This window comes from Morus notabilis, unplaced genomic scaffold, assembly GCF_000414095.1.
Source record: "Morus notabilis unplaced genomic scaffold, ASM41409v2 Scaffold1420, whole genome shotgun sequence".
Lineage (NCBI taxonomy): Eukaryota > Viridiplantae > Streptophyta > Magnoliopsida > Rosales > Moraceae > Morus > Morus notabilis.
Window position 1 is genome coordinate 214,811 of NW_010361775.1, and position 21,481 is coordinate 236,291.

The window sequence follows — 21,481 nt, forward strand, 5'->3', positions numbered from 1 at the left end:
CAAGATTACAGACTCTTTCTTCTTGGACTTTCTCTCTCCAGAAATCACAGTCTCTCAATCTCTCTCTAAGTCCTTTTTCTTTCTGTTACAATCTAGAAGAATTTTACACTGTACGCTTAGTAATATACACCTAAGCTCACCGACTAGACCACTTGTAACAATAAGACTATTCCATTGAATCTTGTACACTCAATGCTCCACGTCATCCACTCAAGACCCCTTAATCCACGGCCACAGATGCTTTTAACATGAAGTATTCTGTGTAACATGATAATTATTCTGAAACTCTTGTGTGAGCGCTCGTTCTGAAATTGACACCACCTCCAACAATGTGCATTCACTTGCATTAAGATATTCCAGACTTAACTGAAGCACTTGTATATTAGTGTCCTCTCACAAGTATGCAACTCATCGATATTAGTTGGAAGCTCTGGAAGCTTCTGGAGATTTGAGCAGTATTGTAATTGAAGAAATTTTTAAGGAGTTCAGGTTATTCACACCGTTAAGATTTGTTAGTCTTTCACACTTATTGAGATACAATTTAGAAAGATTTTGGAGAGAATCACTTGATAAAGTCAAGTCCTTTATTGCGGTAATAACTTAAATCTAAAGACACGAGACTCCTAGTTGTAATCATTAATGGAAGAGTGTTGAGATTGGAACAACCTTCAAGAGTAAGAGTTGCCGCATCAAATATTATATCTGGAACACTCTAAAGTTTCTTGCAAATTCTCAAATTGATAGCAACAAGGTTGAAGCAAACTTTTGCACCACACAAGATTTATCCGCTCAAGGTCTGGTGAAGTAGAGACATCTAGAATTCGACTCAGGTGTGGAGAGTGACTTAGATCAAGGCCTCTTAACTTCTTAAGAACCTGTAACATAAAGAAATGACAAGTTTTACGAGACTATACTTTATAAATCTGGATAAATAAAACAAATTGAAGGTATATATACCTGGTCTTTATTCCAAAGTTGATCAAGTTGACTAAAATTAAAGGCATCTTCAGTTCAACAAGATTCTTCAGCTTAAAGTTTGGTGGTCAAGATATCTAAGCGAATTGGGAAGATAATTTAGACCATTTTGAAGGTACACTTTGGCTTTATTGAAAGGAAAGCTATTAGAGATTTTGAGCGATCTCACATTAGGCATCTTTTCAAAAATTGTAGGTTCCAAGTGTATGTCATCATCAATTGTGGACAAATCTGGGAATATTCCTTGAATATTTGCAGTTCCCTGAAAAAAAAAAGCATATAGTATATATCAACATATAGATGACGTGGAATAAATTACTAAAGTCCCATTACATGTATAGGCATAAAGAATTTAATGATCATCATAAAATAAGTACTAACAATATATAGATATAAAGAATTTAATGGTCATTAAAATAAATACTAGCAAAGTGTTGCATATCAACGAAACATGCATCTAAATTAACTATCAAGTTTTATTTTTGAGGTTGCATTTTGTCCATTAGAAAGTTTTTTTTTTTTTTTTTTTTTTTTTTGTGATAAGATTGTCCATTACAAAGTTGACACAATTCTAAAAAGATCTATTTAAAAGCATCGACACTTACTACATTATTCTTTAGGACATGAATAATATCTTCAGCAATCCATAATCTGCTGCGCTTTTTTTGTTTTTCAAATTCTTGACGAACAATTTCCCAACCCATTTCTTGCACCATGCCATGCATTTGAAGCTCATTGCTATGAAGATCTATCGTTATGAGAGACTTATCAATGAGACTATGTATTCTCGTACTCGCAAAAAAATCACAGGCATTCAATATGTTTTCTTCAAAATCTCTAAGCATCCCTTTGAAAAAACAAGCAATGTCAAGAAAGATATTTTTCTCATCTTTCGATCTAGTCCCTCGTAACTTATTTTTAACACCTCATAAACATCTGCATGGGAAGACTTTTGAAATCTCTTCAAGGTGATCATTTCCCATGTTCCTATGCTCAATTCACGAAGGGAACGAAGCTCAGAAAGCCAAAACTTTTATAGCTAAAGGAATGCGTCCAGTGTAATCCACTGCCTGTTTTGATAGCTTTGTGTAAGAGATTCCTCATCATTCAACTGCTCAACCTGGTATACACATTTTGGACATCATTGTTATCTTTTTGCCTATCTTTAATTTTCCTAAGCACCTTTAGATCTCTTGTTGTTTTGAGAATTCTACTTCCACAAGCAAAGAGATTACCATCGCCAACTAAATGCTCTAACTGCTTTGATTTACTATTACATCGTCCAAAACAATAAGAACCATTGTACATTTGAGCCTCCTTTTGTAATATCTCTAATCCCCTGACATTTTTGAGAAAGCAGCAACTTTCAAAGTGAGAAAAGATTTGACCGTATACTACATATACCACGTTAAGTAAAATAAAGTAAAATTATACTAAAACAAAATCAAACTATAATAAACTAAATTAAAATAGAAAAAATTAAACTAAAAAGACATTAAAATCTCAAGATTCTAGCCAATTTAAATGCACAAAAAGTGGTGAAATATCTCTATGTTGTAGAGTTATCAATAGCGCTCCGAAGCACTCCTCATTTTACTGATAACGAAACGACAATCAGATAAATTCTAGTGGTTAAAAACAATTCTAAAGCCACCATATCTATTTCGGAATATTGATTATTTTGTAAAGATATGAGAATGGAACCATCACTTTAATTAACTTGTCTTGGACTTTTTCATAATCTTGAGGTTGATCGATGAAAGCTATAGCTGTCTATATAGAGTCATTTATTCCTCTTGGCAGTTGGTTTCTACTTCATGAAGATTACTCTAATGATACACCTGGTTTTTTTTATTAGTAATTTAGTGAAACTTAATCCCACTTAAAGGGGAATATTTTTTTTTTTTTTTAAATCCTATAGTGAAATAGTTGTACTCCAGATAAAAGTACTGCAAACAAAACTAGTAATTAATAGCCCGAATTTCTTGAAATTAGTATCTTGATTGGTATATGATCCAATTAAAAAATAAGTTTTATAGACAGTAGTTTTGATTGCGTTTTTTTTTTTTTTTTTTTTTGAGGGATTGGTTACTCATTTTTAAATCACTTGGAAAGTTTCTAGCAAAAAAGTCACTTGGAATTTTGATGTTAAAATACAAAATGAATTGGCACATTTTCTCCATCCAACAAGTCAAAGACTTCAACTTTAAACCTGACTTAAATACAATGACAAACGATCTAATTTGGCTTATGAAAAATGATTCAGTGCTGAATAGTGAAGTATGGCAGGCAATTTACTATTAACAGCAGCAGGTGAAATCTGGTCTTCCTCTGAAGTCTCAGAAGATCATCTCTTTCTGCATTTTTGTAAGTTTCCAAGCATTATTGTTAAAGCTAAAATGGAATAAAATAAGCGAAAATTTGACTTCAGAACATACTTCAATATTTTCGGCATAACTTTGTCATTTGAAGTCCAAAAAAAGTGATCTTTGTGGCGTTAGAAAAATAAGAGATAGAGTTACAAATTTTATGAAGACACCAAATGCTAATTCGGCCATATAGAAGGTGAAAACCCTCCTCAAAGTCAGAAACCCGTTGCAGCGAATTAGACAATTTGGGGTTAAAAGAACCCGCTGCAGGGGAAAAACACCCACTGTAGCGGGTTTGCCTGTGCCACTAGGGTTTTTTAAAAAGTCTAATGGTGCTGCAGTGGATCAGAGGGAAATTGATCTACTGTAGCGCCAATACACGTAATGTTGTCATTTGACGGCTGATTTGAGGGAGATATAAAAGGCAAATGTTCTGAGAATCAAATTGGGAGAGGAAGAGAGGAAAAAGAGGCACAAAATCCCTAGAGAGGAATGAACTTTGGAGGCTCGAATCTCATCATTTCATTGAAGTTCCATGAAGAAGATGGTAGATTCAAGCTTAAAAGATATTCTTCCAACATAATTCTTCCTTCTCCCTTTATTTCCATTTTAGTTTTTTAGATTTTATTTTTTGTTATAGATTCCTCTATGTTGAGCTAGAATATTAGTTTAAGACTTATTGTAACCTTACTTGAACTATGTTTTGAATTTTTTCCCAAATGTTGGTTTGATTTCCATTTAATTCATTTGTGTTTCTCTATGTTTATTGCTCTAATTTTTATTTTCATGGATTAGAGATATAGACATGTGGATTTGGGCTCGGGAGTGTTACTTTCAAATGGTGAAATTGGAAAAACACAACCTAGAGTTAGTTGAGTTCGGGAGGCCAATTAATTCGGGTAATCAAAATTAGGTTGCTTAATGGATGCTTAATTTTGTTAGGCTAATAGGGATATTGTTTAACTGGGTTTTGCATACTATTTTGCTCGGCACTCTGGAGAGGGAGTGAAATTACTTTTGAAAACCTAAGTTAATGAATTGAGTAGAATTGGCTAGCATTGGCTTGATAAGATGAACATAGGAATAATAAGGTGAAGTTAAGTCCCTAGTATAATTGTGCACAAAAGTTTTCATATTTTATCTTGTTTAGTATTTGTATTTGTTCTAGTTCTATTTTTATTTCATTAAGATTCAATTGTCTAGATAAAGTTAAGATAAATAATTGTAATACTTAGTATCAATTTAACACCCAATCTCTGTGGAGATGATACTCACTCACTCTACACTATCAAAATTTGATACCGTATGCTTGCGGGCGAACAATAATATACCTTTTACTAAAAGTGGGGCTGAAACTATGTATTTTAGGAATCTCAGAGCAGTTAGATGTCTAAAACTAAATGCCAGGGGCCAAAATTGGACAAGTGCATATCCTTAGGGGCAAGTAGTGTAAATAACCCAAAAATTTGTTCAGATCCACTTGACTTGATTTTTTATTGGCATTTACAAGAAAACCAGGTTCGGATATTCAACAAAAGAAACACCACAATTGGAAAACCATTAATAGAAAAAAAAAAAAAAAAAGGGATAAATTGGATTTCAACATTCCAAATGATGACCTGATTATGCCAGATATTATGTTAACAACTAGACCACTCTTTGTGTCCTTGGATTGGTATGGAAAATACTACATTCCTAACCGTCTGACCCGCATTTTCTGCTAATTAAGAACTGCTCATTTCAAGTTTTTTTTTTTTTTTTCAAAAAAAAAAGAAAAAAAAAAGGAAAGAAATCCTTAATCCTTGTAGGATTAAGGCACATAAACTAAAACAGAAGTCAAGGAACAGAAAGCAACTTTACTCTCCAGGAATATCCCATTCTGTCTGAATTATTGGGATGTGCTGACCACCAAACTCTGCTTCAACTTACTTTGGCCACAGGCCCACTGAAATCCGGTCACCAAAAGTTGGAAACTTGCTCATATATCAAACAACTTATTCATACAGCTTAAAAGATTTGCGAGTCTTGTAGAGTCATCCAGAGACAATTTAGAAAGATTATCGAGACAATCAATTGATGAAGGCAATGATGTTATGCCACATGAACTTGAATCTAAAGACACCGGACTCCTAGTTATAGACATTGGAAGAGTGTTGAGGTTAAAACAACCATTGAGAGTAAGAGTTGTAAGATATGTCGCATCAAATATTGTACTGTCTCGAACACTCCGAAGCTTATTGCAATACCTCAGATTGAGATCAGTAAGTGCGTTAAGATTTTGCGGAAAATGAAATTCATGCAAACTGGTGCAAGACCCAAGATTTATTCTCTCAAGATTTGGAGCGCCGGAGAGATTTGGAGATTGAGTTAGGTGAATAGAGTGACTTAGATCAATACCTCTTAACTTGATAAGGTCCTGCAGCAAAAAGAAATGACTAGATTAACTAAAGTACTATGCTTTATTAATCAGGTTTAGTACAACAAATTGAAGGATATGTACCTGGACTCCGTCCCAAAGGTGCTCAAGCTGGCTATAGGGCATCTTTAGTTCAACAAGATTCACCGGATTAAATTTTGGTGGTAGAGATTTTAGGGGGTATCCATGCCACTCTAGATACCTAAGTGAATGAGGAAGATACTGGAGATCTTGAAGGCGCAATTTGTCTTTCTTCATGTAAGACGAGTCATGAATTTTGAGCAATCTCAAATTATGCATCTTTCTAAAACTGGTAGATTGCAAGTGCAGCTCGATCTCAATTTCGAATAAGTCCAGGAATATTCCCTGAATATTTTCAGTCCCCTGACAAAGAAGTATCAAATAGGATATGAAATAAAGTACTAAGGTGCTATATATAACACGTTTGGATATAAAGAATTCTATGATCATCATGATTAAATGCTAACAGAGTGTTCTATATCATGAAACATCTAAATTAACTATCAAATATCATTCTTTTTGCATTTGTGTTTGGTCATTAGAAAATCGATCAAATTCAAAAAATGCAATTACACTTACATCATTATTCTCTAGGACGTGAAAAATGTCTTGAGCAATCCATAATCTACTGCGCTCTCCACGTCTATTAGATTCTCGACAAACAATCTCTCGACCCTGTTCTTGCACTAAGCTGTCATGCATTTGGAGCTCATTACCACAAGGATCAGTAGTTATGAGAGACTTATCAATGAGAATATCTATCCCAATACTCGCAAAAAATTCACAACCATTCAGTACGTTTTCTACAAAATCTCTACGCATCCCTTTGAAGAAACATGCAATATCAAGAAAGATATTTTTCTCATTTTCCTCTAGTTCATCATAACTCATTTTAAACACCTTCCTAATATCAGCAGGGGGGCACTTTATAAATCTCTTCAATGCCATTTCCCATTTTTCTCTGTTTGGTTCGCGAAGGGAACGAAGGTCAGAACCCAAAGCTTTTATAGCTAAGGGATTGCCCCTAGTATAATACACCGCCTGTTCTGATAGGCCCGTAAAATCCGATGTTGGCGGCTTTCCTTTATTAAGAGCTGTCAAATTGAAAAGCTCAAGAGCTTCATTATAATTCAACTGCTCAACCTGATAGACATATGTTTCGATCTCATCAGCTTTAGTCCTGAGAACTTTTTGATCTCTTGTTGTTATTAGAATTCTACTTCCAGACGCAAAGAGACGATTACCATCACCGACTAAGTGTTCTATTTGCTCTGATTTACTTACATCATCCAAAACAATAAGAACCCTTGTACGTTTGAGCCTTCTATTAATGATATCTAACGAAGATGGAGTTTCCAAATCGACATTTTCTTCCTCTAATAACTTAGCAAAGAGCTTCTTTCGTAATTTCTCTAATCCCTCTTGTACTCTCTCTGATTCTTCCCTAACATTTTTGAGGAAGCAACAACTTTCGAAGTGAGAAAAGAATCGACCAAATACTGCATTCGCAATGGTTGTTTTCCCAATGCCACCCATTCCCCACAAGCCTATTATGCGGACATTTGGTGTCCCAATGCTTAATAGCAATTCAACTTGCTGAAAGTGTTTTTCCATTCCAATTAGGCCCTTCACAACATTAGCACTCGACGATACAGTACTACATAATTTTTTTAAAACATCTTCAACAACTTCGTCAACTAATTCGGAGTCGGGCCTGCATATAAGAAAGAAAGTTAATAAGTACTTGGAATAGAATAAATCAAAAGCTCTTATTATTATTATTATTATTATTATTATTATATAATGTAAATATAGTACAATTATATGGATATATATAATTTTCAATTCGGTTTTCAAGAAATAAAAGTTTAAAAATATAAATAAATAACGCTTTTCCTAAGAACTATTTCCATAAGCATCGAGGAATGCTTGTTGTAAAAGGGTTTATAAAAGCCAAAAAGCCTATTAAACTCAATAGGTTCAAAGGTAATTTTTGGATTAAATAAGTCAAAAACAACTTTTTTTTAAGTCATTGTAGCTATAAAGTCAACAACTCAATTCAAAAGCTTCCAGAAAAAAAGTTTGTGTGCCTATGTATTAGGTATATTATAGTTACTATGAGTAGAAAATACAAGTCAAAAGACAATTACCTAGTGACTTGTGAATCCCAACTAGATAAATCAGCCGATTCAGTTAAAGCAGCTCTCCACTCTTTCACTATTTCTATTCTGTTCTTAAAACGGACTTCGTGCTCTAGAAATGCCTTCTCATAACTTCCTTCTTGTTTCCTTATGTGGGATGGATCTACCTCATAAAAAATAGGTATTACCATCCGTTTGTTTTCTCTACGGCATTTAAGTATTTGCACGAGCTCACGTAAGCACCATGATGAAGAAGCATAACTTTTTGAAAAAATGATTATTGAAATCTTTGCCTTTTGAATTGCTTCTGGAATTGAAAGTGTGATATCGTCTCCCCTCTCAAGGCTTTCTTCATCAATATAAGTCTTAATCTTCTTTCGTTTTAAAGCAGCATAAAGATGGCTGGTAAAATTATTACGTGTGTCTTCACCTCTAAAACTGAGGAAGACATCGTATTTCTCAGAAATGGAGGAAGAAGAAGGAGAAACGCCATAAGCATCCATATGGGTATCTCTGCAAATTACTCCACAAAAAGTAGAACCTACAAGCAAAAGACTTCCTTTGCTTCTGTATTATTTAGAATGAAAGCACTGTTAGAGTCTTGATGTTTTCGAGATGGTAAACATTTATAAAAGTAAGGCTCAACCATGTCAACAAAAGAGCAAACGTAACGCTAGAGTAAATTACTTAGAATCGCTTGAGTTAAAAAAAAAAAAAAAAAAAAAAAAAAGGCAAATCTTAACGCTAGAGTAAATTGCTTAGAATCGCTTGAGTAACTTCCTTATTCGTTCTGATTTTAGGAAGAATGGCTATGTGTCCTTTTCGAAGGTGAAAAATAAGAATACTATTGCAAAAATTTAAGTTGTAATTTGACCGAATTATATAGTTCCTACCAAAAAGTTTATGATCTTTCCAAATGCACTTATGTTTATAATATGATCGTTAAATACCGATGGTTAAAACCCTTGTAACCATTCAAACTATATATATATATATATATGGGCGGCTCAAGGGCAAGACAATTAAGGCCATTAATGCCTAAGGCCCCTTAATGAGCCAAGGCCCTATCTTGCTGAATTCTTTGTTTTATTTTTATCTTTCTTTTTTTTTTTTAGAAAAGAATCTGACTGTATATTTTTTTTACTTCTATTGCAGTGAATCTTCTAAAATTTAATTGTGTTTTGGAAAAATAAAAGATTGTAATCAAGATAGAGCATAATCTCAAGAAATAGTATAATTGCTACTAGTATTTTGTGTATTATTGCCACATAATTTTCTTTATTTGAGATATTGATATTTCTATTTATTTTCTTCTAAACACTCAGATTTCTTCTCCTCTTAAAAGAAAAACAATCTCCAACAATACAACTTTTTCATTCCTGATTTCTCATTCCTTCCATCTCAATATTCATTCCAAAAAAAAATCATTCGAACAGTACAGGTTGAAGGTTTTTAGTTCATTATTTGAATAATTTTGCACTGGTTTTATTATTCTTAATTTTGTTTTTTAAGATTCATATCTTATTTTTATCTATTGTCTTCTTTAGATAGTAGTTTTGTTGTTTTGTCTAACATAACTAACGAATCTACTAATCTGAATATGAGGAATTTAAGAGAAAAAACTTAAGAACATAAAATTTTATTGAATCCTAGAGAGGAGTTCTTAATTAGTTTATAACTAGCAATAAAAAGATCCTATTATAAGTGAAAATAGTTAAAAAAAAAAAAAAAAAAAAAAAAAAAAAAAAAAAAAAAAAAAAAAAAAAAAACTCTTTACACAATTTCGCTTAAAGCCTGGAGTCACCTTGAGCCAGCCCTATATATATATATATATAATTATCAAGATAACTCAATACAAATATAAATAAATTAGACAATACAATACATGTATGAAAGCATTTTTTATATCCTTCCAAAATAGTCTCGTTTAGAAAAATAAAAGTGTTTTTTTAATGAAGAAAGCTGTTTTTTTTTTTTTTTAACTTAGTGCAAAGTGCAAATAAATGGGATAAATACTTCCCTTTTCCTGAAAGGGGCAAAAAAAAAAAAGTTGTATTGTTTATGCAAAAATTTCATGGTTACTTACAGAAAATCTAACAATGAAAGGATCATCAATTAGAAGAATTTTAAGGGGGAAAAAATATACCGAGCAAATGAACGTTATCTTCAAAGCAAAACCGATGATATCTATCTCAGAAGAAGGGTCTTCGCAGGAGTTTGAGGAGTCACCAAGGCTGAACAACTCCAGGAATCTCTCTTTTCGTGGCAACTTCGCATTTTGTTTTTTGATTCTGATTTCTCTGGAAAAACTTATAAAGTCAATACATCGATTTTAAAAGTCTTACTTCATGGCGTCTAAAGACCGATTTCTATAAGAATGACTTGACTTGAGGTGCAGTTGCTAACTTCGCATTTTGTTATTTCAAAGGCGTTACGTAGTACGTTGACTTTCTTTTTATTTTTTTTCTTTAGGTTTAAATTTTACCTTTCTAAATCGATAGACTTGACTTGTTCATTAGCAAAAAACAAAAAACAAAAACAAAAAAAGAAGACTCGGCTTGATCCAATTTTCTTTACAAGATATATATAGCATATCAGGATGAGCTTCACTTTTTAGTCTCAAATTGCGGAATTCACCTTTTATTAATAGGTGGTACTGTCTAATAGCATTGCTCCAATTATTGAGTACCAGAAAACAGTTTCTCACACTCAATGTAAACACGTTGACTTCCCTAATCCCACATCTACTTCAACACTCACGTGTCATGTTCCTTAACCAAAAATATTTCAGAGCAATATTGGAATTGGAAATGAATATTTATTTTAGTATTAAGAAAAAAAAAGTATCGTGTATAATAATTATTTGAGTATAGCACCAATACCACTTGCAGAGTTAATTTCAAGCATACCGCTTTTATGGAAAATTTCACAGGTGAAAACCTTGACTTTGTGACCATTTATTAAAGGGATTCAAACCAACACAAGGGCAAGAATTCCAGCAAATGGCTCTTAACATGCAAGAATGTAATGACTGAGAAAATTCCAGACTTTAAATAATACAATTTATTTATTTAAGCCAAGGATTTTCCTAGAAAATATTATGTGACTGAAGGATTTATGGAATCAATATATGTATTCCTAAATTCTGTAGCAGATTTCATGTTAAGTTCATGTTTTCGATCAAGTAAATTCGATCGATAAATTCTTGCCGTACTTTAAGGCGGAATAATTTTCAGTACAAGTATAGTTTGAGAATCTTAATTTCAAGAATCTCCAAACACAGCATGATGTTAGCAGCGTAAAAAAAAAACGCACTGACATTTTTAAAAAAGAGAAAATCCTTAATTGCCAGACAGCTAGGTTAAAGTCACAAGATAGATACCTATAGTAGAAGGGTACAATGTGAGCTAAGGAGTTGACACCGTCAGAAATAATGTCACTCCCGGGATATAATGCAGAAAAGTTAAATTTAGAATTTATTCAGTCTAGAATTAATTTCAAGACTTGAAACAGTTTAAGATATTACGCGAGTAAGAATTTAACGTGATATCAAAGCAGACGAGGATTTAAAAGTTGAACTGTAAATAAGTAGTAGAAAAAAAAAAAGAGAACTGTCAGAAACAAGAATTTTTTTGTCAGCTAAGTACCCTTTACAGTCAGTATGATTTTTACCTGATTCAAAGGTAACTTAAGAGAGTGGACTAAAGTACAAGGGGTAGGATTTATTTTTCTCTCTCTCCTTCTCCACTTTGGCCGACCATGCATAGAAAAATTAGAGCCAAAATTGGCTAGTTGTAAGTACAAGTTAAAAAGTTAGTAACAGTGGCGGCCTCATAGGAGGGTCGTCACAAAGAAACTGCCGGAACACTTCACTAGAAAGCCAACATCATACCTAATTAAGTTAGAACTTCAGTAAAAGGGTAATATAGATGACATCGTCGTCGTTGAAATTCTCAAGTCATTTTCGGATTAAAATTCTTTCCGTCTTAAATTTGTGAGAATTATCAATCGAACTATTTGATCATAAAAAGTGAATTTACCTTAAAACTTACTATAGAATTTTAGAATATTAATATTAGTTCCATAAATCATTTATTCACGCAATCAAACATGATATTTTCTAGGAAAATTTTGATTTAAATATTTAAATTACATTATTTAATTTTAGGATTTTCTTGATCATTACAATTATCCTCTCAAATTCTTCGAGACGTAAGTTAGGACGCACCTAGCAACCCGTTGTGTCAAATTGTCTCGGCCAATAACCCGAGCCGGGATCGGGTTTGATGGTTCAGGCTCATCGAGAGTTGCAGCTGCTTTGTTTCTGCCTTCTTCTGTTACAAAAGCCATGGCACTTAAAAGAAAGCAATTTTAATCTTCACCAATATATTATCCTTTTTTTGGTTCTAATTGATCAAAAATTGGGAAGACTATCAAACGCAGCTCCAACTTGCTTTTGCCTCATGAGTCCAATAAGAGGAGTTAGCTAGATTTTCTCTCGCCATTTTCACCATTCACAAAATTCGAATTGAATTTCTCTAAATCTTCGCGATAGAGAACATGGATCCCGCACTTTTTCACACTACACTTTGGAGGCATCATGTGTCCGATGACTAAAAAGTCAAATGATACCCTCACTTCATCAGCAGTAAAATAATATTCACTATAGTCTTCATGTTGATACCACATGAACACATGATCCGACGTTGATCCAAAACAATAGTGAGAGGGATTGTCTACCCATCTAGTGTACTTGTGGTTTTCCCCCTGGTTGGTTTTTAGATTTAAATAACATCTTAAATCCAACATATCAGTACTGTCGACCACAGCACAGAGCACAAAACCCAAGAAGTTGTCATCCCGAAGCATGATCTCAATCCGACATCCCTTCGATTGAAGATCGAACCACTTTGGAATTGTATTTCCAGGATAACACGTACGAACTTTAAGATTCCTTCCCTATATCATAGAAAAAGAGCGGAGTTATTTATCTCCATAACATAAATAATTAGGTGGCTTTTTTTTTTGGTATAACAATAAAAGAACTTGGGCATACCTGATGTTCTGGGCTTCGAAACCGTGTAGCCACGTGCAAAACTCGACGCAGGAATTCAGTTATTATATTGTGCCGTGCTTCTGGGCCCAATTTCAAGCAATTATAGAATATTGAAATATTCTGTGTAACAAGATAATTATTCTGAAACTCTTGTGTGAGCGCTCTTTCTGAAAATGACACCACCTCCAACAATGTGCATCCCCATGCATTAAGATATTCCAGACTCAACAGAAGCACTTGTATAGAGCGAAGATTATGGCAATTGATTAAGTCGAGCGTTCTCAGCTTAGAAGCACAATTGATGCTTTCAGGGATTTCCTCTATTTTAGTTCTCATCGCTGTGAATGACTGAAGCCCAATTAGATTTTCAAATAATGACGAGGGAAGCTTTCTAATCTCTGTATCCGTTATACAAAGATCAGTTAAGCTTTCCATTGGTTCAGAGATATCTGGAAGGTTCTTCAGCTTTCTGCACCCATAGAGAGAAAGATAACCAAGAAACCTCAACTTGAAAATGCTAGGCGGTAAACTCTCAAGACTACTGCAACATGATACGTCAAGTATCCTAAGTTTAAGATCCATAATTGATGGGAAGTCCACTTCTTTTATTGCCGTCCAACCAATATTCAACTCCTCAATATTACTTGGAAGCTCTGGAAACTTCTCGAGATTTGCGCAGCCACTTAATCGAAGAATTTTCAGGGAGTTCAGGTTATTCACCCCGCTTAGACTTACAAGTCCTTTGCAGTAAGTGAGATCCAATTCAGAAAGATTCGGGAGAGAATCATTAGATAAAGTCAAGTCCTTTATTGCAGTTGACCTTAAATTTAAAGACACCAGACTCCTAGTTGTAATCAGCAGTGGAAGAGTGTTGAGATTGGAACAACCTCCGAGAAGAAGAGTTCTCAGAGATGTCGCATTAAGTATTATATCTGGAACACTCTGTAGCTTGTTGCATCCGTTCAGGTTGACATCAATAAGGTTGTTAAGATTCTTCTGAATCTGTGAATAAGGGACTTCACGCAAACTTCCGCAACACGCCAGATTTATCCTCTCAAGGTCTGGAGAAGTAGAGACGTCTGGAATTCGAGTCAGGTTAGGAGAGCAACTTAGATCGATGCCTCTTAACTTCTTAAGAACCTGCAACATAAAGAAATGACAACATAACGAGATCATACTTTATAAACTGAGTTTAATAAAGCAATTGAAGGTATATATATATACCTGGCCTCCGTAGCAAAGTTGCTTAAGTTGACTACCACCCATCTTCAGTTCAACAAGATTTTTCGGCTTAAAGTTTGGTGGTAAAGATTCCAAAGAATAATTACACCACTCAAGATATCTAAGCGAATTGGGAAGATACTGTAGACCATGTTCAAAATGAAGACCATGTTCAAAATGAATAATGGAAAAATAATGGATTTTGAGCAATCTCAAATTACGCATTTTCTCAAAAATAGTAGGTTCCAAGTGTATGTCTTGGTCAGCTCCGTAATCATTTAGGAATATTCCTTGAATATTTGCAGTCCCCTGGCAAAAAAAAAAAAAAAGAGTATTAAAGCATATATCAACATATAGATAAATTACGAAAGTGCTACTACACGTTTAGATATAAAGAAATTAATGATCATCATAAAATAATTATTGACGAAATGTCACATATCAACGAAACATCATCTAAATGAACTTTATATCATTTTTTCAGGTCTAATTTTTTCTCATTAGAAAGTTGACACAATTCTAAAATGATCCATTTAAAAGTATCGACACTTACTAAATTATTCTCTAGGACATGAATAATATCTTCAGCAATCCATAATCTACTGCGCTCTTCTTTTTTTTCAGATTCTTGACAAACAATTTCCTGACCCATTTCTTGCACTAAGTCATGCATTTGAAGCTTGTTACCTTTAGGATCAATAGTTATAAGAGACTTATCCATGAGATTATCTATCCCTGTACTTGCAGAAAAATTACAAGCATTCAATATGTTTTCTACAAACTCTCTGCCCATCCCTTTGAAGAAACATGCAATATCAAGAAAGATATTTTTCGCATCTTTCTCTAGTCCCTCATAACTTATTTTTAACACCTCATGAATATCAGCAGGAGGGTACTTTTTAAATCTATTCAAGGTCATTTCCCATTTTTCGATGTTCTGTTCACCAAGGCAACGAAGCTCAGAACCCAGAACTTTAATAGCTAACGGAATGCGTCCAGCATAATACACTGCATGTTTTGATACTTCTGTGTAATCTGATGTCGGAGGCTTTCCTTCATCAAAAGCTGTCAAATTAAAAAGATCAAGAGCTTCACTATCATTCAACTGCTCAACCTTGTATATATGTGTTTCAATCTCAGCACCGCCTTTAATTGTCCGGAGCACCTTTCGATCCCTTGTTGTTATGAGAATCCTACTTCCAGAGGCAAACTGGTCACCGTCACCAACTAAATGTTCTAACTGCATTGATCTACTTACATCATCCAAAACAATAAGAACCCTTGTACCCTTGAGCCTCCTTTTGACGATTTCTAACGACGATGGCGTTTCCAAATTAACGTTTTTCTCCCCTAACAATTTCTCAATGAGCATCTTTCGTAATTTCTCCAGTCCATCATGTACTTTCTTTGATTCTTCCCTAACATTTTTTAGAAAGCAACAACTTTCAAACTGAGAAAAGAACTGACCATATACTGCATTGGCAAGGGTTGATTTCCCTATGCCACCCATTCCCCACAAGCCTATTATTCGAACATTTGGTGACCCAATGCTTAATAGCAATTGAAGTTGCTGAAAGTGCTTTTGCATTCCAATTAGGCCCTTCAAACCATCATCACTTGACGATAGTACAGTACCACACAATTTCTTCAAAACATCTTTAACAACTTCGTCAACTAATTTGGTGTCAGGCCTGTATATAAGAAAGAAAGTTAGTAGTTGCGAGGAATCAATTTTCATTAAAAAAAAATGTATGTAATAGACTTATCAAAGTCCTTTCTATTTCTTTTTTTTGTTTTTTTTTTTTTTGTATGTAATAGACTTATCAAAGTCCTTTCTATTTCTTTTTTTTGTTTTTTGTTTTTTTTGTTTTTTGGCTTGGAAGCAAAGACGTTCCAGTTCTAATGCTTGAAACAATAGTCTGGAATCTTAATTGTGGTCTAACTTAGGCATGTTTTCATTCGTTCTTTGATCCACTTTTTATCCGAACCAAAAGAAGCCCTGTATTGCACGAAATTCTCACAAATGTATCTAAGCTAATAAGAAGTAATTTTCAAAAAAAATTGCATCATATTAGTTGCATTTTATTATTTTAGTCATGATATAAGTATTATTTGATATTTCAATTAGTATTGTTTCTATAAAAACTGAGAGTATTTTTTAAGTTTTTGTTTAATTGCAGTGAAGAGTTGGGTGTCCTACTTTGTGGAACTAGTGTGCTATAAGTGATTGAGAAAGATATGATTTTATTAATTGTCAAACTATTGGATGATTTAAAAGGCGGACCCAGTGTCAAAGAGGCTCCCGTACTATGACAGATTTGGGAGAAATGTCAATCTCATATGTACACGGCCTTACCTCTCAAAGTAGAGGCCGTTTCCGGAATTCCAACATTGGACCCCGGGTGCAAATGCAAGCGCTCCCCCGGGTGCAAATTACTAGATGATTTGCTATAATTTATTTTATTTTGGTGTTTTTTTTTTAAATTGTCAAACTTAGAATTTAGTACTTCTTTGAAATATTTTTGTGCAAATTGTGGTGTTTATGGAAATTAGTACATCTAATTGGGATACTATTAGAATATTACAAAGTTTTATCATATTAACTAATGACTCAGCCACCGACCACCGTTTAAAACCACCAATTTTTTACTCCTCAGCAGCTTATGACCAGAAAAGAAAATCTCTACTCAAACTTCTTCTCCTCTCTCCAAAGTAGAAGACATAAGAGTAAGGGTTTGAGCTAGAAAATTCGGACCTAAGAGAAACCTCCTAGAAAACCTTGATTTTTCTTGACAAATTCTAAGTTTAAACCCAAATTTAAGAGGCCAACTTGTACAGCAGTCAAGGTAAGGTGTTCTTCTTGTATTAGAAGGGTTTTTTCATGCTTTTGATGAAGTTTTTATGGGTTATGTCTTTATGGGCTGATTAGAGATGTCTTTGTAAATAGGCATACTTTTTGTTGATTAGTGTGGGTTAATGTTGAATTGAGTGTCAATGTGTGTTTCTCTTGCTTTGGTTTGATTTAAGGCATGATTTGGAGGAGTTTTGTTTCCTTTTTTCTCTGCTCAAACGTGTTTTAGTGAGGCGTAGGCAATGTGCTTGATGAAATGCTTGGCTGAAATTGGTTATGACTGTTTAAATACCACTGATTTCGAGCACAATATCTCTTAGAATAACTTTTATTGTTTGAAGCTGAAATTTTGGGTATTGAACCTAGACATGTTGAGCTTGTTGTGATCAAAATTACCTAAATATCCTTAAAAAAAAAAAGAGGTCGGAACTTTCAAAATTTGGGAAAAATTGATTTAAAATAACACCATTTTGAGGACATTTCGGGTATTTTTTGGGTCAAAATGGTAGGTTTAAAGTCTTTTATTTAGTTGTTTTTTTTTTTTTTTTCATTTTTCTGTTTGAGGGTACTATTGGTATTTTTGGAGTCAAAATCAGGATTAACCTTGGAAAGTTATAGATTTATGTACTAAATTTAATTTAAATATATACATTTGATTAGATGAAAAATTGAAGATATAACTTTTTAATAAGCTTAAAATCAGTGTACAAAAACGTAAATATCCCAAATATATACTATTGTTATGTAATATGAGTAGTAGGGGGGTACTTTTGTTATTTAAAAAATATCTAATGGTAAAAATACACTTTCTCGCCAAATTTAATAAACGTGTCTTTGTAGTTTTTCTAAAAACTCAAAGAGTGTACAAGTGGAATATTTTGGTCAGTGGGATATCTGTAATTTAGGGAAAAAAATGATTGTAGATCTCTAAAGAACAAAAGAGATTCAAACGCTTCTAGCAAAAAACTTGTGTGCGTATTATTTTATTACGTTTATATAGATATTGTCAGCAGGAGACAGAAGTGAAAAGACAAATACCTGGTGACTCGTGAATCCCATCCAGATCGATTAGCCGATTCAGTTAAAGCAAGTCTCCATTTTTCAACCATTTTCAAATTATCCTTGAAACAATTTTCATGCTCTATAAACGACTTCTCATAACTTCCTTTTTGTTTCCGTATATCAGATGGATCTACCCCGTAGAAAATAGGTATTACCATCTGTTTCTTTTCTGCATGACATTTAAGTATATGCTCGAGCTCACGTAAGCACCATGACGAAGAAGCATAATCTTTCGAAAAAATGATTATCGCGATCTCTGACTTCTGGATTGCTTCAGGAAGTGCGAGATGGATTTTATCTCCTCTCTCAAGGCTTACTTCGTCGATGTAGGTCTTGATTTGGTTTCGTCTCAAAGCAGCATAAAGATGACTTGTGAAATTATCGCGCGTGTCTTCACCTCTAAAGTTGAGAAAGACATCGTATTTCTCACAAATGGAGGAGGAAGAAGAAGGAGAAGGAGAAGGAGAAACAACATACGCATCCATATCGACAAACAGAATGAAAGCTCTCTTAGAGTCTTGACGCCTTTGAGAAGGCAAAGTTTTATAAAAGCAAAGACTCGAGCTAGGGAAGAAGTTTCGGACACACCAACTAGACCGGAAAATATGAAATTGATGTGGAATTGCTTGAGCATTTTCCTAGTGCGTTGTGCTTTTAGGAAGAAGACAAACAAGTCAACATTATGGATGCATTGATTTATTATTGCAAAGGACAAAAGAGAGAAATGATGATTCGTAAAAATAATAATAATAATAAAAAATATTAAATTTTAAGTTTAACCATCAACTCTATTATATATTTACGTCATTTTAAATGATATATAATTGTGGTATTTTATTTTATTTTTTAATTGAATGACATTTATTAATTTTTTAATAAAATGATATAAATATTATTTTTTACTATCTTGACAGTATCACGCGCGTGGAGTGCATGTATTATACCATTTAAGTGTTGATGGTCTAAATGTTATTGGTGTTTGTGACTTTCTAAAGGAATATAACAAATAAAATAATGAGAGTCTACTGTATTTCTTTTAATAGGTAAATTTTTTTTAAGACTCTTTTTTAGATACTACCCTATTTATTTGATATACATAATTTTAACTTTATTAAACAATTACACTTTACAATAATCACCTTTTTCAAACAACATTTACAAGAATGCCACCATTCTTTTTTCAGCTTAAAAAAAATTACTTTTAGGAAGAGGCTACAGTACCGTAAGCCATTTTTATGGTATCTGTATCAGATTTTTTTTCAACCGTTAGATACAAAGATCATCGGTCTCATATCGTGTTCTCATAGAAGCAAAAATAGACAGACCCACACCTATAACAACCATTTCTAACCTTATAATTCAAACAAAAAAGCCAAAAAAAAAAAAAAAAGGGATGGATCTCGCCGGGATTTCGACCCAGCTCGCGCCCAATTGCTTTCAAAAAAGCCGAAAAAAGGGCTGAACACGTGTAGTTAGCTTCCATCCCCACCCACTCATTCTTTATCCGAGCAGAAATTCTCTTTCTCGGCTTTGTTTTTGTATTTCTTAGACCTAATTTATTTTAACTAATTAAATTTAATATTTGAATTTTATTACAGTAAACAAATTTTAAAAACAATTAAATTAAATATTTTTATTATAATAAAAAATTTTCACATAAAATTATATCTCAATTCAAATTAAAAATTTAAATTAGTATATTAAACGGATCTTATAAAATGAGAAAGCTCTCTAGTTTTGAGGATTTTGAGAAGGCAGAGAATCATATTTAGCACGACTTGTCATAAGTTGAGAAATTTCTTCTTGCCTTCCAACTGTTGGGAAGACTAATGTGTGAACGTTTGTCATGTAGGGCCGACATATTTCCAACTAACGCGTTTGTTTACAAAACGAACATACCGCGTGAATATTAATTATCGCAAAAAAAAAAAAAAAAAAAAAAAAAAAAAAAAAAAACCGCGGAAATAACACAAACCAGAGTTACCTGAAAATCTGAAAAAAAAAAATACCGCGTGAATATTATGTGCTTAATTTCCTGACAAATTTCATGGAATTTGAAGATAAAAAAACGTTGACGTTATATTGTTTTATTATTTCATCAAAGATCAAAAGTTAGGTGTTATATACACTAGCAATAAAAAGTAAACGAATTTAAAAAAGTGATTGAAACAGACTTTAAGGTTATAAAAAAAAAAAAAAAAAAAACACTCTGGGTGTGAAATCTTCTTACGAACTCCCAAGCTTTCTCAAATTTAAACGAATTGTTCGAAATTATAAAAGTGATTGAAACAGACTAGAGAGAGAGTGATCTGTGGACACGGAGTCCGAACTCCCAATGCTAATGCTAATGCTAATTTGGAAAACGATAATAAAAGAAACAAGCGACATCAGAAAAACAACAATAACAACAACATTATAAAATAACACGAAAACAAAACCCACTAAAAGAAAATAAGAAAGGACAACATTATAAACGAGCGCAAAAAGAACGATAACGATATGGAAAACTTAACATGGTTAAAAAAAAAACCCATAAAAACGATAATTGGAAACGAAAACGTTACAAAAATTCATAAAAACGACAACAAAGAAAATACGAGATAAAACGTTTGGTTGTTAATAAACAAAATGACTGTCACGTGCCAACGACACATGCATCGAACGACAAATATGAATGGGCAACTCTTCATATGTTGTTCAATAGAAATAAGAAATCTCAATTTTTCATACTTTTTTAATCGTCTAATTGTTTTAAAATGAGTCTATTAGTCCTTCAAAATATTTGTACTAGTCATATTTTTTATCCTACTGTAATTATCAGATGATAATTACCCTAACATTTCTAAAATATACAGTTTTGAGGTTGATCTAAGGTTGATCCAAAACAATAGTGAGAGGGATTGTCAACCTACCTAATGTACAATAAAATAGTCAAAATGTACAATAATTAACAGTTACCAAGCGCCCACAGCCACAGAAAAGAACTGCCCCATTACCTCCCATAGGTAACTAATTAAAGTAATCAAAACTCCAACAAGAAAAAAGTATATAACTATACTTTTTCAAAATTCCATAAACTTATTAACTTTTGTTATTTTTGCCTTTTTTCTTTGGTTGCAGGATTCTGGACAGGTTTTCTTTTTTTTTTTTTTTTTTTTTTTACCTCTTTTTTCCTTTTATAAGGTAGCATTTAAATAGAATACGAAATGATCTAATTTGGTTTATGAAAATCGGTGCCGATCGAACAATGAAGCTGCATCCAATTGAATACCAGTAGCAGCAGCAACAGCAGGTGAAACCTGGTTTTCCAATATGAGCGGCGAAGAAGAAGAGAAACCGTTTATCTGTTAATTTTACTCTCTTCATTTT

At 33.2% G+C, this 21,481-nt stretch overlaps 2 protein-coding genes across 2 annotated transcripts; both read right to left on the minus strand.

Moving 5' to 3' along the window:
- Positions 1-4,783: 4,783 nt before the first annotated feature.
- LOC112092073 (disease resistance-like protein DSC1) lies at positions 4,784-12,210 on the minus strand. Its single transcript, XM_024167261.1, has 6 exons — positions 12,151-12,210; positions 10,069-10,222; positions 7,932-8,489; positions 6,361-7,495; positions 5,845-6,144; positions 4,784-5,760 (listed from the first exon to the last, which is right to left on the minus strand). The coding sequence occupies exons 3-6, from the start codon at positions 8,423-8,425 to the stop codon at positions 5,323-5,325; spliced, it is 2,367 nt and encodes a 788-aa protein (XP_024023029.1). The 5' UTR covers positions 8,426-8,489; positions 10,069-10,222; positions 12,151-12,210; the 3' UTR covers positions 4,784-5,322.
- LOC21411065 (disease resistance-like protein DSC1) lies at positions 12,052-18,718 on the minus strand. The gene is made up of 5 exons (XM_024167257.1): positions 18,089-18,718; positions 14,753-15,890; positions 14,203-14,508; positions 12,979-14,118; positions 12,052-12,881 (listed from the first exon to the last, which is right to left on the minus strand). Exons 1-5 carry the CDS (start codon positions 18,595-18,597, stop codon positions 12,405-12,407), a joined length of 3,570 nt encoding a protein of 1,189 aa, XP_024023025.1. The 5' UTR covers positions 18,598-18,718; the 3' UTR covers positions 12,052-12,404.
- Positions 18,719-21,481: the final 2,763 nt, after the last annotated feature.

Excerpts from the sequence above, each read along its gene's own strand:
- LOC21411065 (XM_024167257.1), bottom strand. The coding sequence starts at position 18,597 with ATGGATGCGTATGTTGTTTCTCCTTCTCCTTCTCCTTCTTCTTCCTCC. Across the intron at positions 14,119-14,202 it reads AACTTTGCTACGGAGGCCAG|GTTCTTAAGAAGTTAAGAGG; the intron begins GTATATATATAT and ends TTTATGTTGCAG. Across the intron at positions 12,882-12,978 it reads TTCGAAGCCCAGAACATCAG|GGAAGGAATCTTAAAGTTCG; the intron begins GTATGCCCAAGT and ends TCTATGATATAG.
- LOC112092073 (XM_024167261.1), bottom strand. The coding sequence starts at position 8,425 with ATGGATGCTTATGGCGTTTCTCCTTCTTCTTCCTCCATTTCTGAGAAA. Across the intron at positions 7,496-7,931 it reads TGGGATTCACAAGTCACTAG|GCCCGACTCCGAATTAGTTG; the intron begins GTAATTGTCTTT and ends TCTTATATGCAG. Across the intron at positions 6,145-6,360 it reads ACGTCCTAGAGAATAATGAT|GGGACTGAAAATATTCAGGG; the intron begins GTAAGTGTAATT and ends CTTCTTTGTCAG.